At 39.0% G+C, this 19,415-nt stretch overlaps 1 protein-coding gene across 3 annotated transcripts in view; it reads left to right on the top strand.

Annotated features, from left to right (window-relative positions):
- TBCD (tubulin folding cofactor D) overlaps positions 1-19,415 on the top strand; it is a 126,382-nt gene that overhangs the window by 44,906 nt on the left and 62,061 nt on the right. For all 3 annotated transcript variants that reach the window (XM_064150861.1, XM_064150862.1, XM_064150863.1), the window contains 2 exons: positions 7,549-7,705; positions 16,378-16,435. In XM_064150861.1, the coding sequence (XP_064006931.1) occupies positions 7,549-7,705; positions 16,378-16,435 (215 nt within the window). The remainder of the gene's footprint in view (positions 1-7,548; positions 7,706-16,377; positions 16,436-19,415) is intronic.

The raw sequence follows: 19,415 nt of genomic DNA, 5'->3' as shown, positions 1-19,415 counted from the left end.
TACTACCACTATCCAAAAAGACCCTTTTGGGTTTAGGGAAGCATTTTGTGCATTATTTCTCCTGAATGATAAGCACATTGTTTTTCTTTGTTTTCAGAATGTCCCATTGTCAGGTAATGTTTTGGTGAGAAGTTGGTATGAACTGGAGGCTCCCTTGCTGTCAGAAGGTTTCAAAGAGATGCAGTTAACCTCAACAGCAGATGCTGCAGTGCTGAAGCAACATCTGTGTATGCACGACTGCAATCTTGAAGTTCCCTCGGTTTCTGTTGAACATATTTATTTGGCTTAGAGTGAATATGTGCTCTGTGGTAGTGCTGGGTGGTCGTGCTCTTGGTGTAGGGAGTGCTGTTAATGATAAGGGATTGGATTCCTGTGTATTTTATCTGAGAGCATAGAAAATAGACCTTCCTGATTTTTCTGTGTAGTTTGATATACTTTAAAAGTTGGATCCAATGAAAAAAGGAGCATTTTTGCTTCTCCAATTTGGCTGTGCCATTTATCAACAGGAAAAAAATCACAAACCCCAACAAAAAGTAAAAGTAATTCTGCTTTCAAAGGTGTTCTAGAAAGAACTTAGACTAAGATTTAAATAGCCTTATCAAACTCCGTTGTGTCACATCTTAAACTTGTTTACATACTCTGTTTTTAAGCATTGCCCTCTGTGTTTTCATATTCCAGAAAATGTTTTGTGACACTGGTTTACAGCTGCCAGGATTTTTGGGAGGAGGACGCATCAGGAAGTCAGGCTTCTGAAATGTGCTGGTCTGTTTTGTAGTGATAGTTGATTGTGAGGTGTTTGGCAGGATTCCAGGTACTTTTCATCATAGATACAGGAAGAAATGAAAAAGAAAAAAGATCTACCTGTCTTAGGTGGACTCCTAGAAGATAGAGAACACCCAAACCTGAAAGGCTGGTTACAGAAGAATTCCTGTTCTCTAACACCCAGGTGAACTTTAAAAATGATGCATGGTCTTGAAAATGCTATTTTAAAAAGTTAGAATGCCTGTGTCAATGTAACCACTTTCAAGTTAGCAGGGAAGCAGTATAAATAGTGCAGATATGTTTTTTTTCCACTAGCCAGCAGGTATGAGCAAGAATAAATGCCATGGCTGAGGCTGTAGCAGGAAAGGTCCCTCCCCCCAGCACAACTAGGAACTGGTATAAATACTGAGCAGGGAATAAATGACAACAAATTGCTTCTAGCTTTTTCACTGTAGGGTTTATCTCAGTATTGCATAACCTTAGCCTAAAGGTTGGGGTTTCTTTGGTCATTTTTCTTTTCTGCCATGCAGTGTAATAAGGTTTAAAGAAATGCTGCACTCCTTCAAAGTAATTTGTCTGCTGAGTAGGGTTCCTTCGTAAGCCTTCATGCCCTTCAAGGCAGTTGCTCCTGGTTAAGTTACAGAAAGAGCTCTGTTAGTTGTAAACCTGTATGAAGGTCTCTAGTATGGCCTTGGATGTGAGCAGGCAGAGGAATCCCCAAAATATTCATCTCTCTGTGTTTGAGAGAAGGTGAATCAATAGGATCTTAAGTCAGCTGCAGCCTTCCAGTGTAGCCAGGTAGGGGTGCTTAAACATTTTGAGTTGTGGTGGCATTAAACAATGATGTTTAGATAGACTGGCCAAAATCCAGATCTGTCTGCTTCCTTGCTGGCTTCTTGCCCTACTCAAAAAGCTCACACTAATTTCAGTGTGGTAGCACTTTTACAAACCTGCCAGTAGTTTATTGAAGCAGATACCTGGGAAACGAGAGCCAGCATCCAGTTCTTTTAAACACTGCTTTGTGACTGATCTCAAACAGAAAGTCTTTGGCAGAGATGTAGTTACGATGTACTTCTATAGGGCACCATCCGTCTTAACCAACAATCCCTTCTCTGCCTGAAAGCATGTCTTTGCACTACATATTTTCCTCCCTCAGCAGCAAGGCAGACAACAATCTCCTTGGCTGCCCAGCTGTGATTCATCCCAGAGCAGGTCTTTCCTGTGTGCTGACTGAGATAGGTCCATGGAAAAAAAATCACGTGATCATATAATTAAAGACTTTTAATTCATTACGTAGTGAGAGACTGAACTGAGATTGCAAGCAGACAGACACAGCCCTTCATAGTCACGGGTTAGAAAACGCTTATTTGGTTTATGGATATGCATGTACATAGCTTGTGTGCCTGGGTCAGGGGACAGGACGTGTGAGAAGGCTGGGGCAGCTTGAGAGCTGTTAAATTCTGACATGCCTTCTGAACATGCATGAACTGTAATACTCTTCCCCTTTTCTCTGGCAAGCTCCTAACTAGGTCAAACCTGGGTGCAGGAATGAGAGGAGAGAGGCCATGCCTTGACAAATTTTTAGGCACTTGCCCCACAGGATGCAATGTTAAATCATGTCACAGGAACACAAAGACGTTTTCAGCAGCCAAAGCGGCACTTACACTTTCTAATCCTCACTGGAGAATAAATCCTCTGGATGAAATAGTCCATTAAGAGTAGCTTCTGAATTAGGGCATATAGAAAATGAGAACAAATCAGAAAAGTTCAAATATTTATTTCCAATATTGATACTAACCTGAAATTATCTGTGGTTACAGTTGTGTTGATGCATTAAATATTAGTATAAGGGCTGCCATGAAGGTATGATTTGGATCTGCCTCCTCTCAAAGAGGCTAGGGTGCCAGGTAACAGCAATACTTTACCCTGAAAAGCCCGAGTTCTTTTTTTAGCATATGAATGATAGTGATAGGTATGCTATATTTAAAACAGGAGGAGCTGCTATGCTGTAGATATGGCTGTTTACAGTATTTATTTTAATGCCTGAGGCTCGTAGAGAGGGTGAATCTAGCAAAGGAATCTTCTGAAATGAGTTGGTTTAATTGAAGAAGAATTTGAAGGATAAAAATATTATTACTTTGTATTGATACTTCTGTGTTTAAGCTTCATCATTTGTGAATTGTAATCTTTTTTGCAGCTCCTACAGTGACATTGTGTGCAACACTTCCTTCCATAAGAGGAAGTGTTGTATTTTTTTCTTATATTTTATAATTCTAAAATAGAAGGCTTTGCAGTTTATGATTTGAGAAAGTATCTCTCCATAAATGGTCTATATCAAAATCTAAGGCTTGGAAGTTCATGACGGAGAGAGTGATTTGCCACTGGAATGGGCTGCCCAGGGAGGTGGTGGAGCCACCGTCCCTGGAGGTGTTCAAGAAAAGACTGGATAAGGCATTTAGTGCCACGGTCTAGATGACTGGATAGGGCTGGGTGCTAGGTTGGACTGGATGATCTTGGAGGTGTCTTCCAACCTGGTTGATTCTATGATTCTATTCTAAGGGGTAACCTTAAAGGACTTGTCTAAGATAGCTTAATCTCTTTTAAGAATTTAATTTTAAACTGAATTTAGATAATTCTTAATTGAGAGCCAGTGAAAATCTACTGAAATTGAAATAGGGTTGACATGAAATTTTGCAATTTTCTCAGGGAGACAAGACCTAAGGCTAAGAAACAGGTTTTTGTAGCTTGTTTAATTGTTGTATTTTTATGTTTTGTATGATAAACATGGCAATAAATAATTAACACACACTCCCAACAATCTGCAGTTAAAGTAACACAGGATTTCTGATGGCATGTGTGGTAGTGAAGCTTGTGTAAATGAGGTTTTTAAAGGTTTTTTTTGTGTACATGTGACCTTTATAGAATGTCTTCCATCAGTTTCTTGTCTAGTTGCCTTTACCTGAAAGGCACTAACCATTTGATGGCTTAAAATCTGTCTTTAAAAACCAAACTATCTGTGAAACCTGTGTCTAGTATAAGGAGGAAAAAAGAAGTGCTGCTGTTCGTAATGCTTTGAAGCCAGAAGTTGTTTCTTTCTTTTCACAAGGCTTGAGCAAAGAGCTGTGTTGCAACCTGCAGTTATGTTGTTAGGTAAGGCAGGGCGGAGTGTAGCAGGTGCTTATTAATACCTCTAGGCTACAGGTAAAGGTGACTGTACTTTCTTGAGACCTAAACAGGTGGATATTGCTTTAATAATTGGGTTGAGATTGGATGCTATTCATCCTCTGGTTTTAATGGCAAACTTTTAATGTCAGTCTCTGAAAGAAATGGGAACTTTTAAGTAGCAATTCAAGTCTCTTTGCATCTCCCAGCCTAATTTCAGATATTAGGACATTTGTCTCCATTCTGCCAGACTAAAATAAGTTTCTTCTGTGTTTTGGTTTTTTTTTTTTTTTTGATAAATTGATTTTAAGTATGAATTTGACATGATTTTAAATCTGCAAAATGGAAGCACTATGGAGCAGCACAGTCCAGTGCTGTCACCATACTATTTGAAGAGGTGATTTTAATGGTGACTTGAAACTGCATAACAGATACGAAATACAGAAGCTGACTACAAATCCTTGAACTTCATTGCTGCCTTGTGTGTCCACTAATGCTGAAGAAGAGTATGAATGTGGACAGTTTAAATCAGAGAAAGATGTTAAATAAAACTGAACTTAGTATTTCATGTTTAGGCTCAAGATGAAAAGTGTACATGAGATACTGCAAACACAGAGTCTGTCAAGATGGGTTAGGAAGTTGTTTTCTAACATCTTTCAATTACAGTGGACTAAATACTACAAATGACTGCTCCTGTATGGCTCCTTCCTTACTTCCTTCACCCAGACTCTCCTGACACTGCAGGAAGCTATAGCAGAAAAAAAACCCATGTTGTGATTGAAGAACTCTAAAGAATTAAGTGAAACTTGGAATTTTTGGTAGGATTTCTTTGAGCATTTTATGACTCTTAAATACAAACTGGAAATGTGAAGGTGGACCCACGCTTTCAAACACACAAGTACATCATGAGCAATTCTTATGTAGTATTGCCCATAGTCCCCCATTCACCAGTAAATATTGGACCAGTGACAACATGAAGACTTGAACAGATGACCCTTAGATCAATATTTCCTTGTTATTGTCTCTGTTGTATTTATATTTACTCATCTCTTACTGCAGTCTGTTGCACCTTGTTCTCCCTGTTTCCCCACCACTTTCTTATCCTTCCTCTTTATAGCCTTCCTCTCCAGATGTAGATGTAGCAGTTATGTTGTTTCTCTCTCAGCAACAGTCCTTCAAGTCCCAGACAAAAGAGTAGGACATCAGAGAGTTGTGAGTCCAAAGACCTGATGGAGATCATGGGGAAAGCTGGTGATACTCAGAATGCCAGTGCTGCTGTTGTGGCATTTTCTCAGTATCTGCTGTAACAGACCCCTGGCAGCACCACCTCTGTCTAGACTGACCCTAGTAAACCCAGGTGCCACTTGGTATTGCTCCTGCTATTTGGGAAGTTAATATCCTGAATTGGATTTTTTTGTTTTCTTCTCTTTCATAGAGATGGTGGAAATATGGGGAGCTGCCTGTGGGTGCTTCTCCCCCACTGCACTGCACAGAGAGATGAGGCTGCACTCATAGCTCTCTAAAGAAGCTGGAGAAATCAACCTATGCTGAAGGAAACTTGCAGCAGCTTTGCAAAATTGCCTTTGGCATTTGTTTTAGTGTTCCTGTAGAACCAGCAAATGCCATTTTTTTTCCCCATCAGTGGATGCAGCATTTTTTCAAAACAAGCTAGTCAACATTTTTAAAGATTTTAATTGCAGTTTCTTTCAGGACTGGGATGTGCTGAAATATCCATCAGTTTCTGCTACAACATTACTCCTGAGCAGGAATTGCCTTTTTTTTTTCCCATACAGTGTTTATGCTGCTAAGAATTCTATCTTGTCCATCCCTCTAATTCTTCATTTTCTTTAGTAGGTTAAAATGAATTTAAATGGCATTTTAGCACTTCTGCAGTTGTGGTGCCTTTGTTTGTTGTTTGTCAGGTACACAGTGATCATCTGTACACTGAAGTTTAATTATTTTGTGATCATATCAAGTATATCTGGGTACAGTTTGCCATTGAAATATAGTTCAGCAATCTCATTTTTTATTAAATGGGATCACCTCTGACAAGTGCTTTCTGAGGAAAAAGAAAAGATGTTTGATACAAGAAAGAAAATTGAGAAATTGTTGTGTGTGGGTTTTTTTTTATCCAGAGGCTGTTCTTTCTGCAGATAGTCATTTATTAAAGATGTGGCATCTAGAGAGAGATATATTCAAATTAGATATCTGGATTTGTAGATACCAAAAGAAGGCCCTCTGGGGAGTCTTGCATACAAATAGTATTTCTTAAACTGTGTCAGTATTTTACTAGAATTGTGTAAGAGAATTCTTCTGTAAGGTTTTAGAAGCTCTCTCACGGGCAGAAAAAAGTTTTTGGCTTCTGCAGTTTTCATGGGGATATAAACACAAAAGTGAAATTCTTCATCCACTTGTTTTCCCAAGTTTATTTTTGTCATGCCTCTGTAGTAACAGTACCTGTGTTATGGGGCCTTTGTGATAAGATTCTGAGATCTTCATTTGCCTTTATTTTCTTATTCAGCTTTCTGTGTTTTCCCCAATATTGTTAAGAAACCCAAAAGAGCAGTGAGAGAGCTGCCTTCTGCTGCTGCCCCACTGTAAGGATGTTGTGTGGTTCCAGTGCTGAGCTTGGGCTTGTGCTCTGTTCAGCTGCATTTTCTCTGGAGCTTCCGCAGTGAGATTTAGCACAGAGAGAGATCTGTTGGTTTGAACTCTGTGGCTTTTAGACCTGTGTCGGCTAAAACACATTCAGTCCAAAGTTTCTCAGGTTGCCCATTACATTGGGAAACAATGTCCCTTTCAAGGGTGGTGTGTTAATGATTCACAGGCATTGTTAATTAGGAAGAGTTTGTCATATTAGAGCTGTTACAGTGATAAATGTTGCCTGGCAATGGGTATGGATTCTTTTATGGTAGTTACAATACTGTATTTCTTCAGGTTGTTTTTTTATAGTGATAGATGCTGCTGTAATATTTGAAGTTCAATACTTCAAAGTTTTTCATTTTAAAATTACTTTGACTTGTGAACATATATCACTGAGGAATAAGTTGTAGCAGTGTTACTTCCTATGTAACTGACTTGCTTTAATCCTCATTGAGTGATGTATGAAGGAAATAAACTGCTACTGACAAAGAAAGAAAATGATGAATTAAAAACACAACTCTTCTTTCCAGTGGACTCCAAAATCAGCACATGCTAAGAGCCGTGCATTCATTGCTATCAGAACATGCAACTCCACCCTCAGTCCTTTCTCTAATGAATCATAGAATCATAGAATCAACCAGGTTGGAAGAGACCTCCAAGATCATCCAGGCCAACCTATCCCCCAGCCCTATCCAGTCAACTAGACCATGGCACTAAGTGCCTCATCCAGTCTTTTCTTGAAGACCTCCAGGGACGGTGCCTCCACCACCTCCCTGGGCAGCCCATTCCAATGGGAAATCACTCTCTCTGTGAAGAACTTCTTCCTAATATCCAGCCTATACCTACCCTGGCACAACCCCGGACTATGTCCCCTTGTTCTGTTGCTGGTTGCCTAGGAGAAGAGATGGTCACTGGACGGTCTTGTTTTGTTCTCTGTATGGTCCTAATTGTTGCTTTTGTATGTGTTTTTTTACTTATTAGTCGTTCCTGTCATTTTGAAAGCTCTGACATATGATGAGAAGAGAGGGGCATGCAGTGTGGGCTCCAACGTGAGAGATGCAGCCTGCTATGTGTGCTGGGCTTTTGCTCGTGCTTATGACCCTGCAGAGCTGATACCATTTATTAATCAGATTTCAAGGTAAGTTGTGGCAACAAGAAACTGAGCTACTTAGAGTTTTTTAGTCTATTCCAAAATAAGAGTGAGCTAGAAGATAATTGCCTGAATCTTCATTTTTCTAGAAGTTAATAATCTAAATGTCTGAAGCTTTGTCTTCAGACGTTTAAAATCAAATATTAACCACAAGTGATACATGCATTTAGGGATGACCACAACACTAAACTGCTCATAGTCAAATGCAAATGTATGCAGATATTTACATGTCTATCTGTGGAGTTTGTTTCAGAATTCTTTGAAAAGTAAAATTTAATTTCCAGATCCAAATACTGCAATTGTGGACTAGAATCCAGTGCAGCTTTTCACATAGAATTGGTATTTTTGTGAACACAAATTGGTTTTACCTTTTTCTCTTTTTCTGTTTCTTCTTTTACTCCTATTTGCTTGTGAGTTTCTCTCTTTTAGTTTTGGTCTTTTTGTTGGCAGCAGGTTGGCTGACATTTCAAGGAGTCATTAATGAGTGATTTGCACTGCAAACACAGAGGTGCTTCTAACAGTTTCTTGGCAGGCTTTTAGTATGATTATTGATAGCAGCAACTGCAGCATCTTTGTCTCCATTGGAAGGGTTTTGATCAGTAGCCATTTTATTGTTGTCTTTTTAAAAAGGAAAATAATATTGGTCTATAGAAGGATCTGTGGTCTTGGATATCTGGTTCCATTTCTGGGCTCTGCCTTGCTTCCAGATTGCCAACAGAACTGTATTAATCTCATCCAAAAAAGCCTTGTTTGGAAACTTGCTTAGCTCTGTGGGTTCCCAAGAAGTGTGTGATGTTTTTCTTCCATTATAAAACCTGTTTTTAAAGTTCTTTGAGATAGTTTGCAAGTCCTACTTATCCATTTTTATCCCTTGAACATGATGTGCTGTGCCCTTGCTGGTATCAGCTATTCTTCATCCTTGCATCTTTGCTTTCCAGTGCTGGTTCTTCAATGCAGGGTCACACAAGTGTCTCTTATCTGTGTGGTACTCACTCCTGGGGTTTTTTGAGACCTTGATAAAATCTGTCTGTCAAAGAACATGCTGTCAAATTTCTTAAGGCCAAATGCTGCTGTTATTATTTTTTCAATCCATCATGCCTTTTCACCTAAGTGATCAAACAAAAAATTCTAAGGTGCCTTAGACTTGTGCCCCTGGTGTGAATCACTTCCACCTTGTTTTGCTGATGTTTCATCTACAGTAGCATAGGTACTGAAGGAAAGGAGTCTTGTAACACCAAGCAATTCCAGAATGTGATGCCTTCCGCTCTTTCTGGATCATTTTCAGAGTGAAAATGGAATTTTTTCAGAAGAGTCCTGTTAACAACAGTGATATTTGCCATAATAAGTTACTGTGTACATAGTCTATTTTGAAGAGTGACAGCAAATTCCCATCTAGCTGAGTTCATGGTAAATTATACATAGTTTGAAATTCTCAAAGAGATGTGAAGACATTTGCACAGTGAAGTAATGATGTGATTACATCTCATGTCGTACTCCTATTTTTAATCTGAACAGCACAGGTAATGGTAGCAATGAGGACACATGATACCCACAACCAGAACACTGACAGGTGTTTCCAGCAGGCTGATATTTACTGCTGTCGTTAGACTCACGGGAATTCATTCATATTCTTGCTATGAGCAGACCAGCAGATCATCACGAGGATAGCGATAGCAATTCCAATACAAGAGGCTGCTCTAAAACTGATTGGCTTTGTAGATTTGGTCAGTAGCCTTTTGAAATTAGATTCTCTGCTTCCGTCCCTTGACTTAGTTGAACAGGTTTAAGGTCTGGCAAGCTTGTTCCTGTAGTGAAGGTTAAAAAAACCTAAGTGTGAATGTGGAAGCCTTCTGTTTGTCAGAATCTTTCTTCTGCTTGCGATTCTTTGAGCAATTGATTTCTTCTTGCATCCTCCATGGTGCAAAACAGGGTTGGTCTCCGGTGCTGGATGCAAGCTCACCATTTTTTTGTCATGGTGTGTCTTTCTGTCACAAAGGTTATGTCTATGAAATACCTTCTGTCTTTTAGCTTTCAGACTGTTCTGAAAACAAATTCACCTTTTTAGCAGAATGTCAAAGTAAGTAAATGCTATCTTCTGCCTATGGTGGTAATGTCAATTAACACTGTGGCTATACCAGCTATGGCAACTTCAGTTGTCTGGAATAAGTTAGTGGAAGGAACACAGGGTAGATGGCAGGAAGAAGCTAAAAATTGCTTGTGATCAGTTATAAGATGTGGTTTGTATATGCTTCTTTTTCTAACAAAGCTGCACACTATTTTAGCAAGTATTTGTGTTAAGGCTTTCCTTAAAAAATCTGTGTAGTTTTTTTTGGCCATAGCTTTTCTAAATATAATCAAGTCTTAAAGGTAGAATAATTGCCACTCCAAAGAGAAATGGTGAAAAAAATATATTCAAATAAAGTATGACACACAGTTTCACCTATTGTGTCAGCAAGCCCATAATTGCATACAGCTTCTTTTTTTTTTTAAATCTAGCCTTAGGTGTGTCACTGTTTTACTTAAAGAAGAGTCATACTTCTAGCCACAAGCAAATCGTTGCTGCCCTTAAAAAATGCACAACTCAGCATCTTGAAACAAAGTACATAATATTCATTGCAAGCTGAATTACACAGCAAAAACATCTCCCTGTGTACGAATGAGCAGGCTTATGAAGCTGGGGAAGGGTCTTGAGAATGAGTCTTAGGAGTGGATGAGGGAGCTGAGGTGGTTTAGTCTGAAGAAAGGGGAGACTTTATCACACTCTACAACTTCCTGGAAGGAGGTTGTTGAGAGGTGGGTGTTAGTCTGTTGTTACAAGCCACAACTGGTAGAACGAGAGAAAATGGCCAGAGGAGGATATGATGTGGTAGTGTCCTTGGTAGAGTTAGGTAATGGTTGGACTTGACATTCTGAGCTCCTGAATTCAAGAGAGATGTTGAGATACTAGAATGTGCCTAGAGAAGGGCGATGAAGCTGGTGAGAGGCCTGGAACACAGCCCTGTGAGGAAAGGCTGAGGGAGCTGGGATTGTTTAGCCTGGAGAAGAGGAGGCTTAGGGGTGACCTCATTGCTGTCTGCAACTACCTGAAGGGAGGCTGTAGTCAGGTGGGGTTGGTCTCTTCTGCCAGGTAATCAACAACAGAACAAGGGGACACAGTCTCAAATTGTGCCAGGGGAAGTCTAGGCTGGATGTTAGGAGGAAGTTGTTGCCAGAGCGAGTGATTGGCATTGGAATAGGCTGCCCAGGGAGGTGGTGGAGTTGCCATCCCTGGAGGGGTTCAAGAAGAGACTGGATGAGGCACTTAGTGCCATGGTCTAGTTGGCTGGACAGGGATGGGTGCTAGGTTGGGCTGAATGATCTTGGAGGTCTCTTCCAACCTAATTGATTCTATAATTCTTTTCCATGGTGACTTGGTGTTTCTGTGAATATCAGCTCTTAGATTCTTAGAGAAAAATAAGACATTGTTTATCTGAAAGGGAAATACTGTCTCATTAAAAAAAATGTAATGAGTGAGTCAAGTCCAGGACTGTTGGCTTTGAGTTGGTGCTAGAAATGGCAGGGAGTTCATCCTTCATTCACAGGCTGTCCATGAATGGAACACAGGTAGTGCTGAACTTAGAACATAGGTAGCTGGTTCCTACACTCAGACTCCAAAGGCAAGGTGCTCAATGTAGTAGAGCCAGCACTGGACGTAACTAGAAGCTGTTGAGTTAGACAGTGAGCTGCTTCATGTCATGGCCTTTGGCACGCAGTGTACCTTATCAGGAAACTCACTTGCGTGCCAAAACACAGAAGTATATTACTTCAGCTGAGTCCTGCTACTGTGGTACAGTAGTTACTGATTGAGGCAGACAAGGAATCGGGGAGGGTTTGGCCATTTCTTGCCTGCAGATTGTGTCATTGTGTAATAGAAAGACATTGTTTTCTGTATTTTTTTAGTAGTCAAGGGACATAAATATTTGGCTTTTGAGTCATGAAAAGTCACCTTAAACTGTGTAAAATTATTGTTTTAGTAAAATTTGTGAGTGTTTTAACAGAAACATCTGTTTCCATATCCAGTGATAGCTGTTTTTTCTCTGCTTTCTTAGGAATGTACTGTTAAGTGGTGAAATTGTCAGAATACTGTGGTTACAGACTTATTGCTGTTGATCAGGTAGAAAAAAGGCTGACTTGTGACCTTGCCCTCTTCTTTGAAAAAAAAAACCACAACAGGTACAGGACACTTCGTAGAAATTCTTGCCTGAGAGTATTCCTAATAGCACTGGCGAGCTTAGTAACTTGGAAATACAGCTGATTTGATTCCAGCCCCCATGAGTGTGGAAGCTTCCAGATGTAAAGTGGCAGGTGCACAGTAAGAAGCTAAACAGTTTTGTTTAAAACCTAAACAGAAAATACAAAAGGAAACCATACTTCTATTCTCTTTTACAATGAAGAGTGGTTAAATTGTTGCTGGCTATCCAAATTGTTTGCAGCTGTTAGAGAGTCAATGCTTTCATTTGTCTATCATTCGATGGTGTAGGTAATCAGTAAAGGAATCATTGCTGGACTGGAGTTGCTGTCTCCTGTTCAGCAGCACACTCATGCAAACCGTGCGTGCAGTGGAGGAGTGCAGGCAGCTTTGCCTTCCCTGCGGTGCTGCCTTGTTTTTGAAGAGGGGGAAAAAAAAAATGAAGGTGTGGCTATGGATGAGTGATGTAGCTTGCTCTAGGGCAAGACTGTCCTGCAGAATTGGGGAAATCTGAAGCATTGCTTTGAGCTACATCTTGTACCATGATGAAATATTGAGAAGAGCTTTCTTCTTTTATGTATTTGAATGTTGCCTTCAGAAGAGAGTTGTGTGCCTACTGTGTCTTGCACTTTTATTTCCTGCAGGGACATCGTATGCCTTCATTTTTTTAACTTTTAATAGCAGCATTTGGAGCTCCTGCTCTAAGCATTTGTTTTATTGCTTGCTTCTAGTTGTGTGTATATTGTACTTTCATCATTTTGCAACAAAACATAGGGGCTGGAGCAACACCCTGAACAGTGTAGGGCATTGGGTGGCTAACAAAGTGTAAAAGCTCAGTGTAAGGGGCTATGAAAGCATGGAATGTTTCTTGCTTAGAGAAACAGAAGGAATTAAATCTGATCCTGTAGTTTGGGTGGCTTTTCCCCCATCAGTGCTGGCTGAAGCAGGCTCTATTGCTAACTCCTTCACCTGGCTCCTGCAGTTAAGCATAGCACAGTGGCATATGTGATAAAATGAAATTGGAACCTTCTTAAGTAAAAGAACAGGTAGCAAAGAAAAGTAAATTGAGCCTAGATCTGTTCCTCATCCAGCTCGCTATGTAACCATTCCAGTTTGGGTACTGGCATGACTGAAGAGGTGCACAAAGGGCGGTTTGCAGCAGCATCTGTCAGTGATTTGGGTCTGACCTAGTCTTGCCTCCATTTTTCAAGTTGCTTGGATTCAGAACCATTTTGTTTGTGGTGATAATTATGCCTTCCCTAGTGTGTAGTAAGGAGGAGAGTTTTCTGTCCTGTTACAAGTAGACTTTACCCTTCTTTGGGCTCAGGAAGGAAATTTGAGTTTTGTGTCAAAAGGTCAGGAGTTTTTTGGGTTTTTTTTCTTCCCACAGTGTCAGTATGGTTCGCTTGAATATAGAGCAGCAAATTCTCAGAGGTTAGCACTAACATAAACTCCCTGTCCCGTGTGACTAGTATAGACTAGAGGTGTCTGCTGCAGGTGATAAAGGAAATTCAGATGTATTGTCTTGTATATCTGGTACTTAGAAGGAGAGGGTGACCTGATATTTCTGTGTTCTGATGTCTATCATCTACCTGGCCTCTGCTCTCTGATTCTGCCTTATCAGTGGAAGGCAATGAGGTTGGTGTTGGGCTGAGGAAGTGAGCCAGCTGCTTACATGCTGTGAGTCCTTTTAGTTTTCCCTGAAGCCAATTAAGTGAGTACTTGGGAGAGTGGGAAAGAGATAGGGAAGAAAGGGAGAATCATTAGTTGACTGATAGAATTGGAACCTGCCTTTTTCAAGTCCATTTCTGTTTATTGCACACTCAACTGCTTGTCGTGCATACAAACTAAATATACCTCAAGGAACTACAAAAGGCGTTTCATAGAGACTGCAAGATGCAAACCCATTCTTTGCTCTACCTGTTAGTAGTCAGGTGTGGTACGTTTCAGGCAAGTCAAGACATGATTCTTTAACTAGCTTAAAAAAATATCCCACTTTGTTTGACATAAACAGTTTCTTTATGTTAGGAAATCCTGGTGGAGTATCACATAAACTCCCACGACAAAGCAGACAGGTGAAGACACCTTAGACATGTTTCATCTTAGACATGTTGCTTTCCTTGCTAATCCCTGTGTTACAGCAGACTCTGTCTGCATTTTCAAATAGGAATTAACTTGAAAAAAGTTCTTCATGTACTTTGATAAGTTTAAAATACTTATTAAAAGGATTAACATAAAGCAGTGAATGGAGCATGGTTTATGAATATAATGGGGCTGCAAATGCAATGACAGAATTCCTGGGGTTTTTATTTCGTGGCCCTTCAACATGGTGTTCAGTTGAAGCACTGAGTAACTCAGGTGGCATCATACAGACAGTACATTGTTTTCATGGTTTTACCTATACAGGTTTGTCTTAAGGTAACAGAAGAATAAGGGAAAAAGTGGAAAGTACAGTTTAAGAGATGAGGTTTTGTGTGTAATAACCTGAAACTGTTTACCATTGTATTTAATAAACCTCTTCTCAAATCTAAACATGAGAGTCAAGGAGCAGTGTTTATTCTCCAGTGCTGTTCTTTTAACATTTCCAGTTTGAAAAGACAGCCTAGTCTTTCAAATCAATGTGATAGTATTTAACATGTATGTCCTTACACTCATCCCTAAATGTCCCTTCTGGGTCACAAGAAGAAGACTTGGAATAATTTTGGGCTAACCCAGCACAGCTCTTTGGAAATGCTCTGTAACACTGCAGGGTGCCTTTGACACAGTAAGGGCAATAGTCTGGACTCTCTACTTGCTGACTTGATTTGGTAGGGTAATGGCAGTTTGTTGTTGCTCTTTTGGTTTTGAGGGTTGGGGTTTTTTGTTGTTCTGCTTGTTTGTTGTTGAACTTTTTGTTTTCCCAGATCAGAACAATTTGAAAGATTGCTTAACTGACACTATAATGTTTTATCTTGTAGTCTTTGTAAGTGGAAACGTCAAGCAGAAATCTGCTTCTTTTTGCTTTCCAGGATGATTTTCATCCAATTCCTAAGTTTTGAATGTTCTTTTCTGTAATTAAAAGATTTAGGAGAGCTATTCATGTCATTAAAAAGATAAAATTTTAAAGGGCATTTAAGATGTATTCAGTTTTTCTGTACGCCAGAAAAGATTAGCAAAGATGGTGTGAAGATGCTCCGTGTGACCCAGCACTTTGTCAGCAACTAGCTATGTGTGCTACTTCCCAAACATTTTCTCTTCCAGTTACTATTGTTTGGATGCCCTCCTTTTGTCTTATCACCTAGTGCCTGTGTGGTAAGGAGAAGAACTGCTCATGCAAGGAGCAATAAGAAGGCATTAACTGTCTTTATTGGAGTTTACTTTCATTTCATTCTTGCTTTCTGTCTCTTGTTTTCCTTAATGGAGATAAACTGAAATTACAGAGGCAGCACTGATCATGCATTTGAGTGAATTTTAACAACGCAGTATTCTTCGCTGTAGGAAACTGATAGCTACCACCCAGGGAAGCTTGATATTATCAGTGTAATTAATATCTTTATGCTAAAGCAAAGCTATCTTGGATTTACTTTTCAGCCAGTACTTATTTCCTCTTTTGCCTGAAGTCAATAAATAACTTAAGGAAGAGTTTCAGAGTTTGAAAAGAATAATTTTCTGCTTAAATGATTCTCCCGAAGTGATGTTTATTTGTCACTAAAGTTAATTGAATGCTGGAGGTGGATTTCTAAAGCTGTAGACTTTGTGTCTTGGGATACATTCTCTCTGTTTTGTTGTGTAGCATTTCTTTTGAGGTAGAAGAATTAAGCTCTACAGGGTTACCAGACTTCATGCACAAAGAAATAGTTTCATTTAATCATGCCTCTGTATCTACAGGTCACCTTCTGAAAAAAACTGCTTTGCAATTTATCTTGCAGGTCACCTTTTAGCAGGATTTGCATACTGTTTTCTGACTTTTGTTACTTACAGGATGTGATCGTTCTTGTAGAGATAGCTGCAAGTTTCCATTGCTTCACTTCTTGTTTGGCTTAAGCCTTACATAAGGCTTGCTGTGCATTTGGCTATTGAGAAACTCTATTTCCAAGTTTTAGTTTAAAATTGCAGTGTATGAGTCTTACTTACTTTAGAGGTGGTAGTTATGTTCAAGTTTGAAACTCCTGCTGTATTTAAAATAACCCCCCTTTTGTATACACTATTTGCATTCTCCTTAGATTGCTTTGATACAGTAGGATGACAGTTGTCTGTCCACAGCAAGCTAGAGAAAGGAGGAAATTTCAGTCTCATTTCAACTCCAGTTTTAGTTCTGGCTTGTATCTATAAACAATATGCAATTTGGAGGAAATGCTGTGTGTTCTGCTTGGAAGTCTAAATGTTGAAATGATGGTGTTACAGGTGTCTGTTCATGTTTTTGGTACTAATACTAAATATCTTACTTCTTCAGTGCACTGGTTATTGCCGCAGTATTCGATCGGGATGTTAATTGCAGAAGAGCTGCTTCTGTAAGTTATGACACTGTAACTTTTATGTTTCTTTTTTTACTTGTTTGTTTTTCTTTTAATAATTTATAGACTTAACTACATAGAATTAGAGTATATAAACAGTATGTTATGATGTGAGCAAAAATAGGCTCTTTGAAATCCTTAGAAATGTGATGTGATTTCAGATTTTAAGTTATATAATTCTCTGGTCCACATCTTGATTTATGGCCAGAGTTCACAGTGTGCTCTGTTATTGTCATGATGGTTAAGATGAAGTATTTAAGAAAGAGCTATTTAGCATTTTCTAGTCATAATATCCAAGATAAAAGGGTCTTATGAAAGAGATAAAATAATTATGTACTTCTGTCACCAAGCTGGCTACTTTTGTAAAGTTACACTTTTCTAATTGTTCAGCAACTGTTTTTCAACTTACCACAATTACAGAACATGTCTGTCAAAGCTGATAATGAATTTCTCTCCTTCAAACATATTTCTAGTGTTGTATAAAACTTTTCCTGCAGGACTAGGAACTTTAGAAAGGAAGAGATAAATCCGTTAGACAGATGGTGTTACCTAAGTTAATAGGACTGACACCAACGTGTACTCTCTGGAACCTTCCTGCAGAAAATAATTATGCTGTTGAGAATTGAAAAGCATGCATGGTTATTCTTAAGGGAAGAGAATTTATGGAGGAGAGGTGCTAGAACTTGACAAGCAGAGAGAATGCATATGTTGCCTTGGAGAATTTAAGTCATTGTGCTGTATGTATTGAATTTGCTTTTTGTTTTCTTACAAAGAAACCCCCCAAACTTATGACTTGTCTTTTTCAGCAGATAAAACAAATTATCTTATGTGAAGGTGGAAAACCTCACTCTGTAACGGTATTAACTCAAACCATGTCTGTATAAGCACAAGGTTCCTCTGGCGCTGGGAATAAACTTGTCTGTGAGTGCATTTTGAAACCCCAACCAGCAGTCTTTGGAACGTTCAAATTAATTAACAACCTGCCTTATTTTTTGACTGAAATCTTGAAAACTAATGTATTTATAACTTGAGAAGGATTTCTCAGGGATATCTGGATAGCATCCTTATTTTTTCTAGCCACACCTCTGCTTGAGAGTTTAAGCTGCTGAAAGAAGCTGCAGCATAATTACTGGGAAGTGAGTCAGTTGCTTGTGTAATCATATCACAAGTCACTTTGTCTAAATAGGTTAAAACCAAAGCTTGGGAGCTGGGATGATGTAGATTGCTGAGGACCGAAAGAACACAGTCTTTACATACTGTACAACTAATGAACGTGAGCAATGCTACTGTCCCCTAAACATAGAACCATAAAATAGTTTGGATTGGAAGGGGCTGTTAAGGTTCACCTCATCCAACCCCCCTGCAGGCAGTGGGACTTCTTTAACTTGATCATGTTGCTCTACCTGAACAGGTTGCTCAGAGCCCCAACGAACGTGTTAGCATCAACTCCTAAATGTTAGAATTTACTATTCTTGGCTAATTCAAGTGACTGCATTCAAGGAAAATCCTTAGAGGAAAATAAAGGTTGCTTTGCTTTCCTGAGAACAGCAGGAAACATTAAGGAGCATAGATGGTGATAAGTCAATTATTTATTTGTTCTATAGAAGTTGTCCAATGAACCAGTAGAGAGTTATATGAAGAGGAGACATTGTTTTTAACATGATAGCTGCTGCAGATGTGCTGCTTGGTCTGTCATGTGTCATGTTCATCGTGTTTCTATGCTTAAGCATAAGCCAATAGTTTGACTATGAAATGTGGTATTAAATCAGATATATTTCCTGATGCTATAGGCTTACTGCAGATTGTGCTTCCATATTTCAAATGAGTACAAACTCAATTACAGTTCCTTCTCACTTTGCTCTCCTAAACCAAGTTGTTGAACACCCTGCAACTCAGTTATCTGCAGTGTTATTAAATTTTTTTCATTAGTTCTCTAATTTAGAGCAGTTTTGCTGGAATTGCTGTTTAGATGGATAGTTATGAGAGCACTGCAACCCTTTTTCCTATTTAAGAAAGGCAAGCCAAACAATATTCTGTGTTTTCCAGGCATTATTGCAGTTTTGAAGAAAAATACCTGGGAGTCCTAATTATTTCCTATCCCCACTACAGTTAAATGTGTATTTAAATAAACAACATGTTTTACTAGATTTTCCATCTATTACAATATGCAGTATATTATAATGCAGAGCACCAATGAAACAAAATAGTGTAGAGATATTTTGAACCCTGAGGTTAGAAAGAATAAAACATGACTGTTCTTTGAAGCTCCAAAAGCATCCTGAGCTGACTTATGCAACTCTTTCATGAATAATCATTATAAGGAATCATTGCATGAATTAATGATCTCGAGTTGGGCTCCATTCAGCTCTGACATCTTAAAGACAGGCTGTTTTTTGTCTTCCTGGTTGATAGCTTTTAAAGCCTAACATAGAAAAAGTCTTATTTTTTTTTCTTCAGGTTTTATATGAAAGCAAAAAAAAACCCAACCCCACAAATGACTCTTTGGTCATCTTGGTTCTGATGTCAAGGAATCTTTAAATTGGGACCTTTACATCCACTTTTTCCATCTCCAGAAGAGGATTGCATGAAAAATGAAAAAGCAATATTAACAAAACAATTTAAATGCTTTAGGAATTTGCAGTTGTTTGAAAGTATAATTGAAATAGTAAAGGTTCCAGTTACTGAAAATTTCCTAAGTATTATGAAGAGAAATCTCTTGTGAAACAGTAAAAGACTGTTTAAGGAACAAAGAAGGAATTCTGTGGACGTGACAGGAGCTCTAGAAAATGGCCTTTTCACTTGGATGAACAATAGGTTTCATGATTTACATAGTGCTGTTTTCCTGTCTCTCAAAAAGCTTTCCCACAATAAAATCAGGGGGATGGTATCCCCTGTAACTTCTTCTGAGGAACATGCTCCTTCAGACCCAGGAAGAATAATTTACCATATCACATTTTTGTTGCTAAAATTGGGTTAA

This window comes from Pogoniulus pusillus, chromosome 11 (genome assembly GCF_015220805.1).
Source record: "Pogoniulus pusillus isolate bPogPus1 chromosome 11, bPogPus1.pri, whole genome shotgun sequence".
Taxonomy (NCBI): Eukaryota; Metazoa; Chordata; class Aves; order Piciformes; family Lybiidae; genus Pogoniulus; species Pogoniulus pusillus.
This window is presented reverse-complemented; position numbering and strand designations above follow the sequence as displayed.